This window comes from Euprymna scolopes, chromosome 18, assembly GCF_053919585.1.
Source record: "Euprymna scolopes isolate OS-2025 chromosome 18, ASM5391958v1, whole genome shotgun sequence".
In the NCBI taxonomy this organism is placed as follows: Eukaryota; Metazoa; Mollusca; class Cephalopoda; order Sepiida; family Sepiolidae; genus Euprymna; species Euprymna scolopes.
Window position 1 is genome coordinate 26,912,658 of NC_136499.1, and position 25,142 is coordinate 26,937,799.

Below are 25,142 nucleotides of genomic sequence, written 5' to 3' on the forward strand. Positions count from 1 at the left end.
CATAAGAGTCGAAGCGTGTTATGGTCCTTTCCTGATCCTGGTGAACTTGAAGAAAGAATCTGATCAACTTTAATCATCCTTCTAGTATAAAGAAGTACCTGAACAGGTAAAAACCAAGTGTATTAAGTTTTGTAGGCCTATCTAATCTCTTGAAAGTATTCACAAAACCTACATATATATATAGTACAGATTTCAAAAGTTTTTAAAAAATTACTTGAGTGCCATCAGCTAGATTCGAAACCAAAACATCTAGCACTCCAGCCGCATTCCTTCTCGACTGATAGATAAGAAAGATTCAAAATTAGATCACTACAAGCTATGAATGAATTCGCTTATGTGCAAAAGTAATAGAAATATGTTGGTAAGTTGAAACGAACATTTTGCATTTCAACTTGCCCATATACATGTTATTCATTCATCCAAACAAAGATTTTACTTGTTATAAACCATCCTTGGTGTATGATTACTATTTCCTGTTAATTTTAGTGTTATGTGAACAGTAGTTTAAGAGTTTATCAGTTAAATATTTAGACACACACACATACATCTACTGTTTTATTTATATAGAAAATGTCTCAAATTTGAGGTTTAAGCTTAAGTAGTTCTTAAGAAGTAATTGATTTCATAACGTAATTAAATCCTTCTTAAGTAATAGAAAAATCAAAGTTGTCCTCGACGGACGTATATCCAAACAATATGACATAAATGCGGGAGTGCCTCAGGGGTCTATCCTTGGACCTCTATTGTTCCTGATATTCATAAACGACCTCCCTGATAATATTGTTTCGGAGATGGGTATATTTGCCGATGACACCACTCTCTATAACAGATATGAGGGGAAAACAAATGAACACATATCCAAGAAAATGGCAGAAACACTAGAGGATGACCTCCAATCCGTAGTGGAATGGGGACAAAAATGGTTGGTCTCATTCAATGCTGCTAAGACTAAGCTTGTTTCCTTCAATAACTACAAGAAACCTTCTCTACCACCAATAGCAATGGCCAAGAACACATTGCCTGAAAGTACTTCTTTTAAACTCCTCGGCCTAACGTTTACAGGGAATATGAACTGGAATAGATACATTGAGAGCATTGCCAAGGCTGCTGCAAGGAAGGTTGGCTCCCTCTACCGTGCTAGAAAACTACTTACGCCTGACAGTATCCTATACCTCTATAAGGCAACCATTCGCCCATGTATGGAGTACTGTTGTCACATCTGGGCTGGTGCATCTGCTGCTTGTCTCTCGCTCCTGGACAGGGTTCAAAAAAGAGTCGCCAACCTGATAGGTCCTGAACTGTCATCTAGGCTTCAACCTCTGTCCCATCGACGAGATGTTGCATCCCTCTGCCTGTTCTACAAATACTTTAATGGCGAATGCTCTGACGAACTGCAAACACTTGTACCTCCCCGACGTAACTACCTCCGACAAACCCGACAAGCTACTAAGTCTCATCCCTTTACAGTGGAGATCCCTAGGTGCAAGAAAGCCTTTTACTCCAATAGTTTCTTCCCCAGAACTGCGGGTCTTTGGAACTCCCTTCCGGGATTCTGCTTTCCCAACTGCAATGATATGCAGAAGTTCAAGTGTAATGTTAACAAACATCTTTCTACTCTTCTCCCTTCATAATGACCCCGCTAATTAATTCCCTAATAGTAGCCCCCTGCTTCAAAGTGGCACTGTGCCTTGTTTGGGGTGAAAATTGAATTAAAAAAAAAAAAAAAAAAAAAATTGAGATTTAGAGAACCTTGCTTAGTTGGTTTTTAATGACTATGGATTAAATTCAATGCAAATCTGAAATATTCGAATTTATAAATTGGAGATTATGTTCATATTAATCCTCTCCAAAATCCGTTATAGTACTTTAAAGAAACTGAAATCATCAATTGATGTCTAATACCTATTGTTAAAAAAAAAAAAAAAAATATTTGGAGGTATCTAATTTTTTGCAAAGGTTCCAACTCACTCTTTGATTTTCTTTACATAAAACTAAAACTAAATATAACATATTATTACACCTTACACCGAGCAACTGCGTTAAAAAAAAAAAACAAAAACAAAAAAAAAAACATAATTGGTTAATTAGTTTCGGAGTGAATTTTGTCCACACAAATAAATTGCCATATACACGTTCCTAGCTTTATATAAACAATAGTCAGTGCAAGCTGTTAAATGTGCTCATGAGAAGTGACTACTAACTTTAGAAAATGACAAGATCATGTCAGTTTGGATCGTGGCTATCAACTTTGCACTTCTAGCCGAGGTGTCCTGTGTATTGGACATAATGTTTTTAACGTTATTTCAATGGGAAGTGCTCGTCTAGCAGTATCAGAATTTTTGTAGGAATTTTTGACACCCCTAACACGAAACTGCGAATACAATATAAAAATCTCGTAATTTCTCTGTTAAAAGTGGGTTATTTATTTTCTTTATGGATTATACTTCCAAAATAAACTATTACAGTTGTTTTAAAAGTAATAAAAATATTTTTTTTTTTTTTTTAAAACAGTAATGAATTTTCCGAACTCAATATTTTTCAATTTTTAAACTCAATATTTTTAAATTTTTAAATTTTAAAAATCTATCAAAATTTTTCTATTGATTCTATTTTTACGATATTTTCAGGGTCAATGTGAAATTTTATGTTCTTTCCAATAAACCGAATATAATATTTTAGACAAACGTTTTTTTTAAATTCACGCCCCCCCATTTTCACGCCCCCCCCCCATTTTCACGCCCCCCCCATTTTGAAATGTCTATTAAAAAGTAAATAATTAATTTATGTTTAATAGGTTTATATATCACAAATTGAAGAGAAAAGGTCAATAAATAATATATTCAAATTTAAAACAAAAAAAAAAAATCAGTTTTTTAGAAATTTACCTGTAAAGTCCGAAGTTTAAAACCTTATTTTATAAGAACACATTTTTTCTTTTTGTCTTTTTTTTTTTTTTTAATGAAACCTTGGTCCTTGCTCCTTTAATTGAAAAAAAAATTAGGGCTTGAATTACATTTTTCGAGGAGTTATAAGCTTAGAAAGATAGGGGGTCGAATAATTTACGCCTCTCATTTTGAAATGTCTATTAAAAAGTAAATAATTAATTTATGTTTAATAGGTTTATATATCACAAATTGAAGAGAAAAGGTCAATAAATAATATATTCAAATTTAAAACAAAAAAAAAAATCAGTTTTTTAGAAATTTACCTGTAAAGTCCGAAGTTTAAAACCTTTTAAAAAAAAAAAACACACATTGTTTTGTTTTGTTTTTTTTTTAAATAAAACCTTGGTCCTTACTCCTTTAATTGAAAAAAAAAATTAGGGCTTGAATTACATTTTTCGAGGAGTTATAAGCTTGGAAAGATGGGGTGGAATTATTCACTATTTTCACGAAATTTCTGACACTGCTAGTGCTCGTCTGAGCTCTAATCTCTACCCCCCCCGCCAATCTTTCATGAAAAACACCCGTCTTGCTGAAACTACTGTCATTAATTTTCCCCACTCTTTATCTGTGCCTAAATCAAAACGTAGATTCCATGAACAAAACTTCTTTCTTCGAAGTGCACGCCTGTGGGACTCTCTTCCGTTTGCCTGTTTCCCACCTGACTACTAGGATGTCTTCAAGTCCAACATAAACAAATTCCTGATGAACCACACCCTTAAGTAAGACACTTTATCAGAATCAGATCTCCATTACTAACGATTACTACAATATTATCCCATTGATTACTATACACGCAATAACCCTTATCCACGAGTGGCCTCTGGGCCTTGATAAGTGGTGACTTCTTTGTAAAAAAAAAAAAAAAAAAAAAAAAAAAAATTATTACTAGCTGGACGCCCGGTGTTGATTGGTCGTACAATACGCTTAAGCACAATATTTTAATTTATGCAGATTGCATATGTATTGTTATAGAATCAATCTTCTATTGAATATTATATATTACGAGGAATAATTTCCTCGGTGGACAAATTCGCAAAAAAAAAGAAAAAAAAAAATTAAAAAGTAAAATAAATGATAATGTAATTCATCAAATTCCGTCTATGTTTGTTTACAATATCACGTCAGCTGATATTTAACCTTAATAATGAATCCTCTGGAAAAATCACTTCTAATTAATATTTAGTTTTAAAATATGCAAACAAAGAAATGATTTACTTCTTTTATTGGAGATTGAGTTCCTTAATAAGAAAAAACTTAAAATAAAATGGTGCTACTACTGAGCTATGTTTTCAGATGCCAACAAATCTGTTTTTTTTTTTTTGTTTTGTTTTTTTTCTAAGAAGAAATTATTTGTTGAGATTTTATTATCTCTCTTGCCGGTGTAACCTAAAATATTCCCCTGTAAAAATTCTTTTTTATCTATAAGAAAGACTATTTTTAGGATCAGATTTTTTTGGATTTTCGATACATATCAGACGAATTTCTAAGAACTCTGCCAGACATAAATTAGCTTTGTGTGAAATTTGCAAAAGATAGGCTCAGCCGTTTCGGAACCTATAAGGAACTCTCTCTCTCACACACACACTAAGTGACTTTTATATAATAGATTTTATGTAATCTTTCTAACTTGACAGTGCTGAGTATAATGTTTCCTACTTCATCTCGGAATAATGTTAGTCTCACTCCTGAAATTTTTCAAGTCCTCTAACCATTGCACTATGCAGGGACCTGTAGTGCAGTGATTAGAATATTTGGAAAAATCAACTGTAAAAGTGATATTCTACTGAAGATTAAAGTGTGGGAGACTGAAAAATACAATTCTGAATTATTTAAAACCTCAATCCATTGACGGCTGATGAAATGAGAGTATGTTACCTCTGTGAAGTAAATAAAGGTTGCAATTTGAAATTGCATCTAAATTCCCGAGTTTGACAAGATACAATTGAAGAAGTGTGAGACTAACCGTAGCCCTCGGTGCAAGAGGGTCCGTGTGTGCCTGGCGTGCGGGGTGGTGGCTGATCCTGTGGTCGGGGCAGCGGAAGAAAGAGTTTCAAGATGGCGCCTGCCTGCTTTTATTAGAGACGGAATCTCGCAGGATCGCAAATTAGCTAGGCCATCTTGAGGAATAAAAATCGGTCCATTGGAGGTGCGAGGCAGTCGGGTTCTGACGTTCGTGGCGATCAGTACAGTGACCGTTGGGTTCCATTAGTGACCGTTGGGTTCTGTTTCTATTCGTGCAGTCAGCTGAGCTTTGTTAGTTACCTTTGCGCCGTGGCTGTCATTGTTGGTTCGCTGTGTGTTGCCGTGGTTCTTCAGTGAAACGCTTCGTCGCCCACGACGAGACTCCCCGTCTCCTACACAAGATACTCTTACAAGAAGGTAAGAGGTTACATCGATCGAAACATTGTGAAAATAACACTCAAGATGAGAACAGTAGTCTGAAGAATCCAAATAATGCCAATGGTGCTATATATTACAAAAAAGAAAAAAAATATGCACATTCTTAAAACTTGTTAAAGAATTTTTTTTTTTTTTCTAAAAAATTTTAAAAAAATTATCTTGCAAAAAAATGTTTGAAAGTTCTCTTGAATAAAAAAAAAATATCCTAGAAATAAAATAGTATTACGTTAGGTTGTAGTTTTTGATTTTTATTTATTTATTTTTATTTTTTACTTATGTTCACCCCTAACAAGGCATATCACCACTTGGAGGTGAGGAGATCTATTTGGGACCATGCCTAGGAAAGATTAATACGATGTTGGTTTACATTACATTTAAATTTCTGCATATCAGTACAATCAGGGAAGCAGGTAGCAGAAAAGGAATTCCAAAGTTCAGATGTTCGAACATTTTCTGGCATTTAGTGACCTTAACAGTAAAGGGGTGTGATTTTGTTGCTAAATGGGTTTGTCAGGGATATGTATGTCGGAGGGGCACAAGTGCAACGAGTTCATCAGAGCACATTCCATTAAAATACTTTTCAAACAGGCACAGAGATGCAGCATTGCGGCGATGGGACAGGTAGTTGACAAAGTGGGATATATTAGATTGAAGACTCTTTTTTTGGACCCTATCCAAGAAGGAGAGAGTAGCAGTACATGCACCAGCCCAGATGTGGCAACAATACTCGATGCATGGGCGAATGGTGACCTTGTAGAGGTACAAGATACTCTTAGATGTGATTTAATTAATTGTTTTTCATTTATTTCTTACGTAAATATTGTTTCCTACCGTTACCGAGTGGAGGAACTAAACCCCAACACTACCCCCACTACTCACTACCCACAAATTAGTTTTTAATCACGCGAGAAAAAAAAATTAAAATTTATTGTAGGTTGTTGTAGTTTATTTTTTGCTATTCTATTTTTTTTTTTTTTTAAATTTTAATTTGTAACCGAATGGTTCTATTTTGTAGCGTTCGTAAGATTTGCTCGGCATAATCTTGCATTTTCCGTCAAATTCCGGGCAAACCAGAGCGGATACTTACAAACATCCGATCTACGTAATGCACTAACATCTGATTACGCAATACTAAACAAAAACAAAGTTCTCATCTTATAAAATAATTTGAATGATTATGAGGCGTATATTTAACTTGCTTGCAATCGGCACTCTTTTATTGCATTTTTCAGCTTATTTCATTTTAGTCATTTACTAGCAGGGGCATCTGGCGTTGGTCAGGATTGAAAATAGGTTTTGTATATTAGATCACGTTTCTAAACCTTAAGGTTCTGCAGAAGGTCCTTAAGTGTTTGATAAGAACACGTGAGATTAGTTTGATGTGCCTTGATGTCTTTTCGACATTGCCAGCGAAAGGATAAATAGATAACTTGAAACAACAAAAACAGTGGATTGTTACATCAGTTTATGTTATATTGGTTACATTTTTGTTTATCTTTACATTTGAGCTTGAAATCATTCCTTGTGTAAATGAAAACGCCAAGAAAATGCATTGTAAACAAGCAGTATTAGTTTTATTTGACACTAGCAGAGCTATTCAGCATTGCCTGACGCAAAAGTGTAAGATATTTCTATTAAAAACATCCATCTCTCTATATATAATTGTCTCTTTAGCTTTCTCTCCTTTTCCATTCCCTTGCCTCTTTTTTCTCCTCTGCCCAGCCCATTTCCCTCTCTGGGCATAGACACTGGCAACTCCTTTTTATCTAGATTCTGCAAGGAATGAGTAGTTTGGAAATTTATTTCTAAAAGCCGTCCAACACATGTCAGCATGTAAAACTGACGTTAAACTGACAATCTATCCAACGTATTTACCCTCATCCTCAAGTCGTTTTTGACTTTGTTTGCTAAATGGTGATTCATTAGTTTAACAAAATAAATAAACAGCATCTGCGTTAGACATTTTCACACTAATATGTTTGGAAAAATTGGCTATGGATAAAATAACAACTTGGCTTCAATTAAATCAGACAAAATGAATTATTTCTAAGAAATAGTTTGTTTTGGCATAAAAAAAAAATCCCAAAGGGCTGGTATGTCATAGAACAACTAAATCAAACCAAACCTGCACCTTAAACAGCGGATGCACAAACTCGTTAAAAGTAGTCAAATCCAATGGACAGAAAAAAGAAAACGTCGATGTCTATCAAGCAAATTTAAAATGACAGAAAAAAGGTTTTTATGGCTTCATAAATTCGCAGCGAGAGAAAGATTAGCTTAGATTACCGTCTGTCCTCCTCTGATAAGCTTGATATATTAAGAGGATTACCTGTCTAGATCTTGCCTTTGATTCATACCCACACATGCTCAGCAATATTCGTTTTTATATGAAGCAATACATCCAGCTTTAATCTGTTAATCTAGAAAGCAATGGTTTAATCATTTCTAGAATTTTCGTCTTTTTGTTTCTTTATTTTTTTCTCGACTTTTTCCAAATACATATTATAGCCTTCACATGTATTTTAGCTTACCAAGATGGCGATCTAAAAAATTTTGTTATTGAATCCATAACAAGAACTCATTTAATTTTGTTATTAAATTCATAACAAGAACTCATCTAGCTGCAACAACTATAAAGAATATTTCTTTTTCTGTGCGTCTAAAATAAAACAAAACTTCCATGAACGAAGTTTCTTTCTAAGAACCTATCACCTTCACATGCATTTTAGTCTAGGAATGGTCTGCATGAGTGACAATAAAACATCTCTTTAACATCTTCATATTCGGTTTAACATCTGTTATATATGCATTTAGAAATTGACGTCCAAAGTCAACTATTTTTGGCCAGGTATTTCAACAATCTTACCATATTTATTTACTTATAAAAAAAGATGTAGTATTGGCAAAACAATTTTTTGAATATGAGATCTTAAAAAAGATTAATTGTAGCAAACGCAACGATGACGACAATCACCGCCAGTTTGAAATCTGTTTTACATATCCGCATGCATTGGACGGCTTCAAGAAATTGACTTCCAAAATGACTTATCTCTGACCAGGTATTTCAAAAAAACTCAATCTGACCATGCCTTTTTGTTGGCTCATAAAAAAAAGTTAAAGCAACAATAAATATGCATAACTATATCTATATACAGGGTGGCCCACTTAAAAGTAGCTCAGAAAATGTAGTAGAGAGTGGGGACATTCTTTTATTGTTTAAATTACTTGTAGTGTTATGAAAGATGCTGGAAGTACTCCCTGTTGACATCTATGCATGTCTGGTCACGTTTAACAACGTTTACCGATATTTCATGTAGATCTTGTCTGGTGATTCTCCTGATAGCGTTGATAATGTTCTCTTTTAGTTGGTTTAGATTGTTAGAATTATCTGCATAAACTTTTTGTTTTGAAGTCGCCCAAAGATACAAATCACATGATGACAAGTCCGGGGAACATGGTGCCCATAACCCTTTGCTTATTGTTCTGATAGGCTTCCGCAATCACTATTCTCTGCTGCAGCGAAAACATCATACTTAAAAAATTTTAAATGTTGCTTTTAAGAAATTAGGAAGCTTAATTTGAAAAAAAAAAAGAAAAATTGATTAGAAAAAGATTAGAGAGATTGGGCTACTTTTAAGTGGGCCATCCTGTATGGATATATATTTATTACTATAATTATTTTAATACCTACATACACTAGTGTTTCATCCTTTCAGGAATCATCAATGCTGGGAGTTAAGATTACAGCCAGTTGGGAGATTTGAACCCGACCACAAAGCCATCTTTGACTCAATTAGTAAGAAACAAACTGCATGGTCAATGTTAACCGTGAGAAATACAGTTGAAATTAACACTTTTTTTTTTTTTATAAAAAGGAGTCACCACTTACTAATGCCCGGAGGCCATTCGAGGATAAGGGACAATATCGTAGTGATCGTTAGTCGTGGTAAATTGGATTACTTAAGGAGATGGCTCATCAAGAACTTGTTTATGTTGGACTTGAAGACAACCATATTGTAGTCAGCTGGAAAGCAGAGAAACAAGAGTTCCATAGGCGGGCAGTTCTGGGAAAGAAGCTTTGTTCATGAAATTCACGTTTAGGTTTAGACACAGATAAAGAGTGGGAGGGAATTATTGATAGTGATTTCAGCTAAACAATTTTTTTTTCGTGAAAGTCAGGCCAGGGGGGAGGGGTCCATAGATTGGCGCTCTGATGAGCAATTGCTATGAAAATAATGATAAAGGAGAGACAGTTTCGCAGCGTCTCATCCGTGGGAAAGAGAAAAGGGCATCCTCCGCTAGGCTACAGTCTATTTTGAACTCTGTCTAGGCACAATAAGGTACTTGAAGCAACTCCTGCCCAGATATGGCAAGAGTACTTCATTGTTGAACATACTTGGCTCTTATGCAGGTAGAGAATTGCATCAGAAGTGAAATATCTACTGGTGCGATAGAATTGTCTCACCATTTTCCAGCAACCTTGGCAACAGATTTGATGCATGTGTTCCATGTCAAATCATGAGTAAAGGTTAGACCCAGAAGCTAGTCAAAACATGGAGCCTTCTCAAGACGAGAACCCTTCATTTCAATTGATGCCAGACGGGGGTCAGAGCGTTGATGATATAAAGATAGAAGCTTGGTTTTAGATGCATTAAAATAAACCAGCTACCGCTTTCCCTATTGTACCACATGCTCAAGATCAGAGGATAGAGAATCAGAGAGAACTTTGTCATTTACAGCTCTTGATGCGTTGCCATAGATGATAGTGTCGTCAGCATAAATGTCTATGAATGATCTTAGGATGTGATTTGGGAGATCATTAATGTAGATCAGGAAGAGAGTTGGACCCAGGATGGACTTCTGAGAGATTCCAGCATTAATACTGTGAGCTTCTGATTTCTATCCATGAACCATTACTCTTATAAACCTATCAGAAAGAAATTATTTAATAATTGAGAAGACATTTCCAGCTATACCATAGCTGGAGATCTTGTGGAATAGACCTTTATGCCATACCTTATCAAAGGCCTTTGATATGTTAAAAACAATTGCCCTAAGAAAGAAAGCCTCCGTCGAGAAATTTGCTAATCTGATGAGATATAACTGTTAGCACATCTGCTGTAGATCTAGTAGAATGGAAATTATATTGCATATCTTCTATATATATAAAAGCCAAACGTCTGTGTGTATGTATGTATGTTTGTTTGTAACGCTAAAACTTTTGAAAGACGGAACCAAACTTGACAAATTTGGTATCATATCGAAGCCCCATCACCCGGATGATAAATATCGAAATTTCACGTCAAACGCACCACTAGAAGTTGGTCAACTGATCAGTTATCTTCGAGAGGGGGGGGCCCCAAAAAAACCTGTCATTAAAAGACAAATGTTTGTTTGTAACGCTAAAACTTGAGATGAAAGATTCCTCTCCCCTAAGAATAAAACATATGTTCAATATCTGCTTTTGTTTTTTCATTGTTTATACGGTCCCGAGCAACGCCGGGTAGCCCTGCTAGTTATTTATATAAAGTGCAAATGTCAAGACAGTGAGAGTGATCTTATGATTGTACAGGGTGACCCATAAAAAACGGGCCCCAGCTCTAATTAGGCTCTGTTTCTTACTGGTTTGTCTAAATAAAATGAAACTTTGGTCATAACTAGTTTATTATATTCAAAACATCACATCAAAACACTAGGGTCTTTGGCCTTTTTTTTCTCCGCTTTACAGCATATGTCCCAGATGGCCGCTTTTGTTTTTTTGGGGGGCACCCTGTAAATATCATGATCTGCGCATGGGAGCTCAAGTGACTGATTTATTTCATTTCAACGTAAAGTGCTCAACAATATGAACTGAGTTATTGAAGGGGCTGACATAATTATTACTATAATTATTTTAATACCTACAGACACTGGTGTTTCATCCTTTTGGGAATCATTAGTGCAGGGAGTTACGATTACAGCCAGTTGGGAGATACAAACCCAGCCATAAAGCCATCTCTGACTCCATTATATCCATATAATTATAAAATTCAAATGACCTTGTAACAGGTGTTGTAACCCAAAATCCGGTTTACGACTTCCAGTTGTGCATGCATACATAAACAAATAATCAATGCGTCAATAAAACATATTGTTTTACTGTGTACGTTTTCAGCGTCCCAATTGTTTTTCTTTTTGCATTTAAATTATCCAAATAAACAATTGTTAATACTTTCTGCATTTTTTTTACATCGTTCATTTCTGTATTACGTTTAAGTTATTTTAACGCAATTTTCTTACAAATAAATCTACTTTAACTCATTGGCAACAATAAGAGCATTTTACAACGGCGATTTACCCACCGCCCTCATTTTTTCTTTTTAATTTATTCTCATTTTCTTAAAAAACATTCCTACATTTTCTTCTACACCATCAACATAAATAAGTAACCCCAAAAATGTTTTTTAATTTGCGTTACAAATAAATAACGTGGCAATAAAACATTGTTTTACTGTGTACATTTTCAGCGCCGCAATTGTTTTTTTTTTTCGTGTTTAAATTAAAAGATATTTAAAAGAGATATCAAAATTTGAATTTAACTTCAAGTATTATGGTATCTGTTCAGTGCACATTTACCTATAAGTATGGCAAACCACTTATAATTCAATGGCTGTAAATTCTTTTTTCAAAAATAAACAATTATAAACAGAACGACTCGTAGAAATCTATCTATATTCTTTTTTCATTTTAATATACTTTCATAGAAATGTTTCTGTTATGTCAAAAAAAAAAAAAAAACTATTTTCTTTACGTCACAAGTGTCACGCTCATACATTAATTCCTAGCTAATATAACATATTGACCCAACGAGTCACGGGTAGTCTAGTGTGTATATATATATATATATATATATATATATGAAGAAAAAAATATTGATTATAGAAAATATATGCTGACACATATAGATTCATTGATCAATTTGAAACAGGGGGGTTAGGAAAGCTCTTTATGGCAGTCAAAGCCTAATGCTTCTCATCAGAAAATATAAATTTTTATAACACAAAATAAACAATTGCAGCAAATAAAAGGAAATTGAATTTGATCAAAAGTAAGTTCTATTTATCATATTTGCATACAAGTCTGTAATTATCAATGTGAATCTTTTAAAACAATATGAAGTATTTGCTATGGATATACTATATTCATTGGTTTATAAATAAAATGTATTTAAAACAAGAGCGAATACGTTTAAGTATATGTTCACAATTGTTCCATTAATATCTCTCCAATGAGATTTGCTGTAAACTTGTTATTCAATACTTGACAAAAGAAAATTACACTAATTACTGATTTGTGTTTCGATAAACGGGAATATTAGCAAAGATTAAAAATATCAACAGCCGTAATAAATTTGATGATCAGTCTACAACTCTGATAGATAAATAGTTATTATCTCCATAAATATGTATAGTTCAAATATAAGTTTTTTATCACATAGTTTATATATGTACTAGCAAAAGTACCCGTCGTTGACTGGGTTCAAAAACAGCCTACAGAAAATGGACTCTGATTTATGAAAGTATGATAGGTTATGAAAAGGAAGGGTTGTAAAGAGATAGCTTCGAATTTGGGGGTATCAAAACCAAAGCAAAATATGATGAAAGTAAAAATAAAATAGATAAACACCATAATTTATTATACCATACTTGTTCACACTGAAACACTTATCACAATATTCTGTGGATCTCTATTAAATCCTTGTTAAACTTTGTGACATATTTTTATTCTATGGAGGTCAGACGCAAACGGACACCCCATAATTTTATAATACCATATTTCTTCAAACTGAAACATAATTATCAAAGTATACTTATGCAGATAGATATGAAAAGTCTTTATTAAAGTTTGTGCTTATTTCCATTCTATGGAGGCCAGGCACGAACGCAGACCGCACAATTTTATTATACCATCCCTATTTAAGTTAAAACATACTTATCAAAGTATTCTTTTGTACAGCTATATCAAAAACACTTGTAAACGTTTTTTTTTTTTTTTTACTTTTTAAATTTTTTATTTTCATACTTTGTGGACCAAGCACGTACACAGACCCCACAATTTTAATGAACCACCGTTCTGCCAGATCAAACATACCCATTCCTGTATCTCGATACATCTTCTATCATTATATGTGATCAGATTTCTATAATAGTCAACCATATAGGAGCCTATTCGTGACCAGACACACACACAGACGTTCAGCTTTATATATATATAATGTAATTATTTCTTGTGTCTGCATAAAATGTTATAAGGAGATATAGTATTTTATGTATCAATTTTCAGCATTTACTTCAACAGTGCTCAATACATGAGTAGAGATGGGAATAAGTTATGAAAATATATGGCAATTAAGCTAAACAGAATCTTCCACGTTTCATCCCCCTAAGGAATCATCAGGCTTAAATGCATAGAATTAATGTTACCTGATGTTTTTGTATAGCCACATGGTGTTTAGTTTAGTTAACCAATGGTATTCATTTTTATACTCGCCTGCAAGTTAAAGTTTTCATTAGCCAATGGCTGTGCTTCACTCAGACAAAGGTTTAGCTGACAACTTCTTCCTAATCTATTGTTCTGCTTTGTATAGTGACACACATTTTTCTTTTGTGAATGTGTTGAATTAATAGTTGAGCTTATTTTAACATATTTGCTTCTCGGTCCCTTTTGTTTGGACTATAAATTGATAATACCAAAATTGTACCAATCAATTTTCAGTATTTACTTCAACAGTGCTCAATACGTGAGTAAAGCTAGGTAGCAAGTTATGAAAATATATGGCAATTAAACCACACAGAATCTTACGCGTTTCATCTCTATAGAAAATCGTCAGGCTAAAATGCATGGAATTCATGTTAACATGTTATATATATATATATATATATATATATATATATATATATATAAATGTATACAGTCCTGGTCAAAATCATAAGACAAATTAAGAAAGTAAGCGTTTACGCATATTATTGAATTTTTAATCAAACAAATGGTTGAAACTATTGCCAAAAGGGAAAATATGATGGAAAAAAAAATAAAATCTGCTTCATTCGAAACCTTAACCCTGATCTAATAGTTATTTTTTAAAAAACAAACATTTTCACCTGGTCAAAATGATAAGACCACTTTAATAAAATCAGATAGTTTTGAAAAAATGAATACGAAAAGCTTTCTATGTTACTAAAAGCAACTTGTTAGTGGATAAAAAACATCTTACTAAATTATAAATGGCAAAAGGGAAAACATTATTAGAGTTTGAGAGAGGAAGGATCTTTGAGCTTAATAGGGGTGGACTCTCCCATAGATCCATTGCAAACAAAGTGAATCGTAGCAAAACGGTCATCACAAATTTTTAAGAAATCCAGATCAATATGGGCACAAAAAGAGTCCAGGTCGACCAAAAAAAATAACCCCATCACTGGATCGCCGTATCAGAAGAAGTTTAAAAAAAAACTCCAGCATGAGCTCAAGTCGATTGAAAAGCCAAACAGCAGCAGAATGTAGTCCTAAAACCATCAGAAGGCATCTGAAAATGAAGGATTTCAATCATTTAAAACGACTGCAGAAACCACGTCTTCTTGAACAGCACAAAACTAACTGACTTAAATATGCCACCGAATACCAGACTTGGGATAAAGAGAAGTGAGAAAATGTAATTTTCTCTGATGAGAAAAAGTTTAATCTAGATGGTTCAGTTGGATTTCAACACTATTGGCATGATAAAAATTTGCCCAAAGAGACTTTTTCAACTTGGCATAGTGGAGGAGGGTCTTTAATGATCTGGGGTGCTTTCTCGTCAGCTGGGACCCTAAAGTTGCAAGTAGTGAAAGGCCGGCAAACATCATTGAAGTACATTTCAATGCTTGAAAATGCTTCTATCAGGGCTGAAGGTCCACGTCTGTGTGGAAGAAATTGGATTTTCTAGCAAGACGATGCTGCGATACACACTTCTCGACAAGCACGAGAATACTTTTCTTCAAATAATATAGAATTGTTAGATCATTCAGCATGTTCTCCGGTCCTCAATTCCATTGAAAATCTTTGGGGATGGATGGCAAAAGTGTTCAAGGATGGAACCCAGTATGATACGATAAAGGAACTTTCTGATTCAGTTTTCAGTACATGGGATAAAATTCCTTCGCAACTGATAAAAAACTTAGTCGCAAGCATGCCAAAGAGAATTTTTGAAGTAATTTGTAATAATGGAGGCTATACTAAATACTGAGACCCTTTTTTAGTAGTTTATAATTGCCTTTTGTTGGATAAATTATCAGTGGTCTTATCATTTTGACCAGGTGAAAATGTTTGTTTTTTAAAAAATAATTATTAGATCGGGGTTAAGATTTCGAATGAAGCAGATTTTATTTTTTTCCATCATATTTTCCCTTTTGGCAATGGTTTAAATAATTTGTTTGATTAAAAATTCGATAATATGTGTAAACGCATACTTTCTTAAGTGGTCTTATGTTTTTGACCAGGACTGTGTATGTATGTGTGCATATATATATATATATATATATATTATATAAATACACGCACACACCCACGTTTATTTTAGCTAGTTAACCAATCAGGTTCATTTTATTGTATAGGGTGACATACACTTTTCTTTTTTTTTTAATGCATGAAATTAATAGTTGAGCTTATCTTAACATGTGTGTGCATGGAGATAAAACACAAGCTAACACACATTCCATACATTTTAGCTTGACTATTCACTATGAGGATGAAACGTGGAATTGCCATATATTTTCATAAGTGTGGGTGTGTGTGTATATATACACTAGCAAAAATACCCGTCGTTGACTGGGTTCAAAAACAGCCTACAGAAAATGGACTCTGATTTATGAAAGTATGATAGGTTATGAAAAGGAAGGGTTGTAAAGAGATAGCTTCGAATTTGGGGGTATGAAAACCAAAGCAAAATATGGTGAAAGTAAAAATAAAATAGATAAACCCCATAATCTATTATACCATACTTGTTCACACTGAAACACTTATCACAATATTCTGTGGATCTATATTAAAAAACCTTGTTAAACTTTGTGACATATTTCCATTTTAAATTTTTTATTTTTATACTTTGTGAACCGGGTGCGTACACAGACTCCACAATTTTAATGAAAAACCGTTCTGCCAGATCAAACATACCCATTCCTGTATCTCGATACATCTATCATTATATGTAATCAGTTTTTTAAAATAGTCAACCATATAGGAGCCTATTCGTGATCAGACAGACATACACACACATTCAGCTTTATATATATACATATATATATATATATGTATATATATAATATATATATATATATATATATATATATGAGAGAGAGATATGTGGTTGATGTTTAGTAAGTATAACAACTGAGTGATATTTATTTGAGGGAACATGGTAGACGGCTTTAAGAAATTGACTTTCAAGGTTTTTATTTATCCTTTGTTCCTCAGGTTTATTTTTATCATTTCCTTCCAAGTTTTTCTTGCCCTGACCCTGTGAGCTACATCTGCTACCTCTACTGTTCTATATCTGCTACCCCAATAACTCTCACCCATTCTTTTCTGTCTGTCAGTGAATGCAATTGAAAACAAAGCTCTATAACAAGATCAAACATAACTTCTCTCCAGTGAAATTTACAAGAAATTCCATGGTAGTTTTTTGATAAGGCATTTTCGCAATGTAATCATGAGGTTTACTTTTACCCTGGACATACCTAAAAAGCAAATATCGGCTTTTATTTTATTTTCTTTAATTTTTGAACAAATTCCTGCAACAAGATAAAACACTACATTTTTTTTTTTTTTTTAACTATATGTGAAACCACATGACCAATTTTTAAATGAGACATGTTAAATGTATCTGGCGGTCGATATCAGTAAAAAAAAAAAAAGGAAAGTCCACATGCAGAGACGGGTTATCAACATGTTTATCTTAAGAAGGTTAACACCGGAAAGAAAGAAAGATGACTCCTTACGGGAGAGTTCTCAAAGCAAAGGGGCATAACTCAGGATGCTATGTTTTACTCTCTTAACACCAAATCTCAACAGTCGTTACCTCAATGCTGTGCGTGCTGTTATTTTCTTTACTTTTTATCTTCCATCGGTTCACAAGCATTATTTCTTTTATTCACATTTACCCCTAACAAGGCATATCGCTACTTGCCACTTGGATGTAAGGGGTTACTGTTTGAAACCAGACCTAGGAAAGATTCACAAGATGTTGGTTTATGTAACATTCAAACTTCTGCATATCAGTACAGTCAGGGAAGAAGGTAGCAGGAAGGGAATTCCAAAGTCTAGCTGTTCAAGAGAAGAAACTAAGAGTAGAAAGCTTTCTGGTATTTAGAGATCTCAACAGTGAAGGGGTGAGATTTTGTTGCTAAGCAGGTTTGCGGGGATATGTTCGTCGAGGGGGCACAAGGGCAACGAGTTTATCAGAGCACATTCCATTAAATAAATAAAACGAATATCTTATTTATTGTTTATATAAGTATAACAATTTAAATCTTTTTAAAAAACATCCTCTATTTTCTTCTTTTTTTTTTTACCATAAAAATATTTTAAACAAATAAAACAAACGTTTTAACTTTTTAATTATAATAATTTTTTCTCTTTTTAAAAATAATATTTTCTATTTTTTACCATGAAAATATTTTAACATTTTAATTGACTTATTATTAAAAAAAAAAAAAAGTGGGTCCGTCGAGAATATGTACGTCAAGGGGGCACAAGTGAAACAAATTCATCAGAGCACATACCATTAAAATATTTGTAAAACAGATATAGAGATGCAACATGCGGCGATGGGACAGGGGTTGGTTGGGTTAGGGTTGATAAAGTGGGATATATTAGAATGGCCACCCTTTTTTGGACCCTATTAAAGAGTATAAAAATAAAATAAGGTAACTCAAGTTCACAAAAAAACACGGACTCTAACACATTCTGTTGATGTCGGATGCACTATCTATACTTACAGACACTAGTGTTTCATCATTTCGAGAATCATCAGTGCAGGGAATTATGATTACAGCCGGTTGGGAGATTCAAACCCAACCATGAAGCCATTTCTGACTCCATTAGCAAGGAACAAACCACACAGCCAACATTAACTGCAAGAAATATAGTTTAAATTAACATTTATGTAAATGTCAAGATGGCGAGAGTGATCTTATGATTATGACATGATCTGAACATGGGTAATTCCATCTCAAATCATCCAGACCATGACACCCTTACCTCTCAGATTTTTTCCAAACTTTCACCATATGTTGGTATAATAAAAGCTAGGGAATCCTGAAAACTTCGGCTTTTAACTCTAAGCAGTTCCAGAAATATTGCAATTTTGGTATTTTACATATATCGTGTCAAAGTGCAAATTCGTGAAACTATGAAATTACGTTTTTGGGTATAAATCAATTTCTAGACTAGGTAGAACGTTGAAAATTTGCATGGACAAGGTTTCCCACGCGAAGAATCCAAAAATCACATTTAAAACCTCTGAAAATGAACGGTTTCTGAGTTATTGAACTTTTAAGCTGAGATTTGGGTATTGGTCTAATGCGACCCAAAAAACGTGGCATTATTGGAAATTGAATTTTTTTGTTCCTAGACATTCTTGATGGTCTGAACTTAAATTCCTCTAAGAAAAAAAAAGGTGTTTGGTTTTTCGTTAGCTCACAATCGAACCTCAAAGATGGGCAGTTTTACGGGCCTCACTTCCAGACAGAGCAGTGTACAAGGAGTCACTTGACTTCACCATAAACAGGAAATCCTGAATTTTATTTTGACTTCCTTCTCATTCTCAAAGTGGTATTGCTGGTTTCTGGTGTTTCTTTAAGTTGGCTGAAACTATTTTGTATATTTTTTTGTTTGATGCAAGTAGCAGGTAAAGCCAAGTAAACGGAACAATTCCAAATAATAAACTGCATGTGGTGAGGATACAATGTGTTTGTAGCATTTATGAACCCCTAAAAATTCTCACGGCCCCCTGTGATTAACCCATTTTTTTAGGTTTAATTGTGAACGAGTGAAGAAAGAACAAAAGCCCATTTTTTTGGCAATCAATGCGGTGGGTACAGATACTAAGAAACGGTACCTATGCTGGGTGGGTATATGGTTTGAATTTGAATAAAACCGTGAGGCATATGTTGCCTTACACTCATAAGATGTTGTGTTGTGTTGATTGTTTTTGACTTTAATGTATTATCGTGCGAAAAAATTCAAACCATTGTGAGCTTAAGTAACCGACTTTAATTTCAACTTTGAAGTGCTCAACAATAAGAACCAAGTTTTTAAAGGGGCTGACATAATTATTTTTAAATATCTACAGCGTTTCATCCTTTTTGGAATCATTAATGCAGGGTGTTACGATTACAGCTGGTCGGTAGATTACAATATATATAAATTCACCTGTCATCCTGCTTTTTAATGATGGAATTGTCCAATCGTCAACGACAAGATGCAACCAAGCACGGTCCACAGAGTTTTATAATTATAGATATATTACCTCATTTAATTGTGACCATTCAAAATTGTAGGATAGTTGTTCATCATTCTGTAAATAAATAGCAAATGGAATGTTAAAGGTACAGCTGTAAAGAGTTCATATCCTGTTGCATTTTGCAGATTTGTTTATCTCGCCTGTATTTTTTATTTTATTTTTTATTTTTTTTTAATATACTATCATCTAAACTTTCACTCATTTCCTGCACGTATTGTATCAGTTTTTCATGGTCTACCATGTTTTTCTTGTTTTCTTTTTATGTATCGTGAAGCACAATGACTACATGTGAACATAATTCATAATAAAGAACAAATTTGTGACATAAGTTAGCACAGCGTGGAAAATGCATGTCCAATTTTTTCACTGTCTGCACCATATGCCCATCTAGACTCATTGATACAAGTCGTTACATAAGCAACTTGATTCGCTTCGAAAGCGATCAAGTCATACCCAGCCAGGGATTGTGTAAGATTATCAGGTGACTGGCTGCATTGATAGAAAATCTAGGGATGTAAGATCTCCACCTTTTTAGCTGAATTAAACTTCTTTTTTTATTTTAAATTTATTGCAATTGTACCCACTCAACAAACCTGTCTAGCAGCAAAGTCCCACTCCTTCATTGTAGACGTCCTTAGATGCCAAAAATCTTTTCCTCTAATAGCTTCTTTCTCTCAGACTGTTAGACTTTGGAATTCACTTCTTGCTTCTCTAACCTGCAGAAGTTTAAATGTAATATGAACAGATATCTTGCTCATCTCCTTACATAGTCTCTCTGTAGACATGGTTCCAAATAGTAGCCTTTACATTCAAAGTGGCAATATGCTTTGTTTAGGGTAAAAAATCCAGTGCGGCCGTAGATGAGATTGAACTCGCTACACGAGTTTGTAGTGTAATTCAAATCTTGTCGGTAGCTGAATACTTGATGGTTCGTCAGGGCTATCAAGGGTATTTTTTATTGTGACACCATCACTAGACAGGGTGCCTACCACAGTTTAAGAGAGTCTCATCTATCCTGGAGAGAAGGATAGACCGCACCAGTTTCTCAACCTGGTATTTTACCTTGCGATACAGCACCTCGCCTTCCCAAATGGTCACCCATCTGGTACTGGCCAGGCTCAATGTTGCTTAACTTCGGTGATACACGGCACATTCACGTTGGCACACTGGTTTGGGGTAAAAAAGAATTAAAAAAGAAAAAAAGATTTCTACTTAAATCGCCTCTCGTGCATTTGAGTTCTTCGCTTTTTTGTCAAAATGTTTTTGTTAAAAAAAAGAAAAAAAAAAGAAGTAAGCCTTACTTTCTTGTATTTTTGTCGCTATTGAGTTGGATTTTATTTATTTTCCTTAATCTTTCTTATCTTTTCCTGTTTGTTTTTTCTCTCTCTTTCTGTGTCTTGTCTTGCCTTCATTTCCCCTCTTTATGACAGTTCTCACTGAAAACTGAAAAATGTTAATTTTGCTGTGATGGTTAAGACTTCAAACAATTCATGGAAAATGTGGGAGAGTGAGATGACTTTTGTTTCATCAAAGAATGACTTCCTGTCTTATCATCACATGTATGCTCAGTGTCTTTAAAAAAAAAAAAAAATGAACTCCTTTTCACCTCAACTCAGACATATTGCCACTTGGAAATAAGGGACTACTACTTGAATCCTGTCTAACAGGGAACTTTGGGGAGTTGAACAGAGAGATGTCTGTTTACATACACTTAAACTTCTGCAGGTTAGTACAGTTAGGGAAACAGCAAACAGAGAGGGAATTCCAAAGTTTAGCAGTCCAAGGGAAGAAACTAGAGGGCATTTTGGCATCTAGGGACCTCTGGGTAGGATTTTGCTGCTTGTTGGATTATTTGTATGCATGTGGAGGGGACACAAGTGGTAAGAGTTCATCAGAGCACATTCCATTAAAGCACTACTAAGACACAAACAGGAATGTAACATTGCAGTGATGGTACAGAGGTTGGAGCTTGGCCGATATTGTGGAATCTATTGAACTTTTTTTTGGATCTTGCCTAAAAGTGAGAGACTAGTGGTAGATGCATCGGCGCAGATGTGGCAACAATACTCCTTGCATGGGTGAATTGTGGCTTTGTAAAGATATAGGATACTCTCTGGTGGGAGTAAGTTTTGCAGCGGCCTCGGCAATGTCCTTAATGCATTTGTTCCAATTCATGTTGTCCAAACGGTCTCTTTTGACTTATTTAGTTGAAATTGATTGAAGTTAATTTTTTTTTGTTCTTCTCTCCACACACATGGAGGAGAGGGGAAGGAAATTCATCTCAATTTCAACTTTCTTTGCGTTTGGTCACTTGCACCCTTAACAATGCTGTCACGCACAAATCAATAACTCCCCCTTTCACTCTTAGTGTACGAGAATTCCATGGTCTTATAATGAATTCTATGCTCTTATGGTGAATTTCATGGTTTCATGGTGCAGTAATAGGAATTAAGTCATATGTAGACAGCATAAGCTCTTTAGTGAACACTGTAAACGGCCTTTTGTTTTTGAGGCAATTATTTGCAAATGTTCACAGTAGAACCTTGAACCGGAGCGGCACTCACCCTAGATGAGTTGAATGGGCTTCCTCCAGAGGAGGAAGTTTCATAGAAATATCAAATTCACAAGTAGTCCCCAGTCACTATACAAGTGACTGGGAACTACTTGATACACCTATGAGGGGCGATGAAGACATTATATTTTTGCAGTTCTTGCAAGATGTCGACATCCTCTTACATAATATTGTCACTGATTTGGTACTGACGAGGCTCAATGTTGCTTAATTTTGGTGATCTAATGAGAACTGGTGTGTTAATGTGATTATGCTGTGTAATTATATATATATATATATATATATATAAACAAAGACTGTAAACTGGAGATTTACATGCAAAAATTTATTTTTCAACAGAATACCTCCAATAAAGAAGGATGGTGAAATACCCTTATTCCGTGGAGTTTCAAAGAATGTAAGGCTCTTTTCATCAGAGGAAAGAAACTAGTTAGCAGATCATAAAGATATAGCAAAGCTAAAGATTTGCTGGTTTTAGCAATTCATAAAACTTCACTCTATGGCGTTGGTCTTTGAGTGTAAAATACAGTTTGTGTAGAGTAATGTTTGTAAATTAATGCTTGCGTAAGGATTGTCAAAAGGGAAAAAGAGATCAAACCGCATTGCATAAGTCCAGACTGTGATGTGATATTGGACTGAAGCTTACAACAACACTTTACCAGTAAACTTCCCCTATTCGTTGCTTGAGTTTATATATATATATATATATATATATATATATATATATATATATATAGTAACTTATGAAAATATATTTATGGCAGTTAAGTTACACTGAGGTCATTGTTATTCCTTATTAAAAACAGTTATTACAACCATAAGATTCTTGTATATTTGTTCATCGTGATATGTCTATGGCTAGCAAAAATCTGGGACTGAAATGATGGAGATATTTCTGATTTGATTTTATTAACTGTAGAGTAGGTAGATTGTTTCGGATTTCTAGTCCTGTTTCTTTTGTATTCATTGTAAAATTTTGTTTTCATTATTATCTTGTGGCTCTGATGAAGCACAAAGTTGCTGAAACGTAATTGCATATGTGTAGGCTGTTACATATATATGTATAAGATATGCATAAAGATTAAAATCATCTACAGAATTTCATGCTTCTATGCACAAGTGTACATTTTTTTTTTTGGGGGGGGGGGGACTGACTTATAGAACAAAAATAAAATACATTTGTTTAGACGGAATCAGACATGTAACCATCAGCAGCAGTGAAGCACAGCATCTTACTTCTTCTGTGGTAGTAGGTGGGCTTTGAAAACTTTTGAAGCATGTCAACTTTTCCCCTGACATCAGCATTATGTAGCTTGCTCCTCATAATATTGTAAAACTTACACATTAGAGAACAGGTGTTAGACACAACATACATGTACATAAGCATATTCATGACGCAATTGCAATTGATGTTTTCTATTATATAAATCTCACCTGTCCGTTTAAATGTATGTATGTATGTATGTCTGCCTAAAACTTTCGACAGATGAAGGATTTACATGAGATCGGTATCGTTTTGAAGCTCAACCCTTCGGACGATTGAAAAATTGGCGAAAAACATTAATTCCTTCACCCTAAACTCGGCTCTTTTCTATAGTGAGGTGTCGCTTTTTTTATGCCAATATTTTCAAAAGTCATCCCCTTTTTTCAATTGACTAGCCTTAATTTAAACCTCCGTCACTTCTGGTTTGGTGATGGACACAACGGCTAAGACGTCACATCTTTTATGTTCTTTTCCTCCTTCGAGGTATGGGTTCGAGCCTGCCTGCCTACTACAATTTTTTTCTCTTTTGCTCAACACACACCTCCAAACACAACGGCAATGCCGAGCATCGAGGCTAGTAATAGATAAAAGTGAAAACGAGGACGTTGTGAAATTAAAAAGAAAATTATATCGACGTTTTAAAATTAGATGAGGATTCTCCATTAGATTCACGTCCACCATAAATTTCTACTGGATTAAGTGATTTTAGAATCGATAATTGTATCTGTTCTGGAACTTACACATCCACTGAATCATGACACGATTATTATGCCAATTAATGAAACATAAATAAAATAAAAATAAAATTCCTCGATTCAGTTATGTGTATGCATGCAAATGTATGAATTTCCAACTGAAATTTTTTAGTCATTATACAATTCCTTTTTTTTTTCTACAGAATCTTTTTATTTGATTGTGTTACATTTTTTGTTTTTGTTTCTCCTTTTCAGAAGGCATACCGAGAATGGTTGTGTGCAGTGTATATACCTTTTTATGTCGATGGCATCCTTGTGAAGCCTTGCAATGCCTTTTGTTCCAAAGTGGAGGAAACCTGCCCGTTCTTTCGTCCAGCTGTTAAAGAAACTCAAGCAGGGGATCCAAGTTTTATATGCAAAGGTAAAAATAAATCATCTTTATCTTTTTTTGTTTAACGAGGACTGATGCATTCCTTAGATACGTCCATTCAATTTGTATCTTTATCAGAATAAAATGTAAATTCAAGTTTAAGTGTGATAGATGGATAGATAGAACCTTTTATATAGAAGTGTGCAAGCAAAAACAATTCTATTTTACACTGAAGCATTACAAATCTTGATGGACGAAGCCTCTTAAGAAAAACTTGGATATATCTAAAATTAGGCATATCCATTCAACTGCATTATGCTATCTCAAACTTAAGCATGATAAACAAACAAAAAATGCTAT

The 25,142-nt window shown here is 34.2% G+C and overlaps 1 protein-coding gene across 1 annotated transcript in view; it reads left to right on the plus strand.

The window, feature by feature from the left end:
* Positions 1 to 25,142, plus strand: part of LOC145297547 (uncharacterized) — a 265,438-nt gene that overhangs the window by 182,037 nt on the left and 58,259 nt on the right. Inside the window, exon 2 of the mRNA XM_080143514.1 lies at positions 24,668 to 24,833. Within this exon, the coding sequence (XP_079999640.1) occupies positions 24,668 to 24,833 (166 nt within the window). The remainder of the gene's footprint in view (positions 1 to 24,667; positions 24,834 to 25,142) is intronic.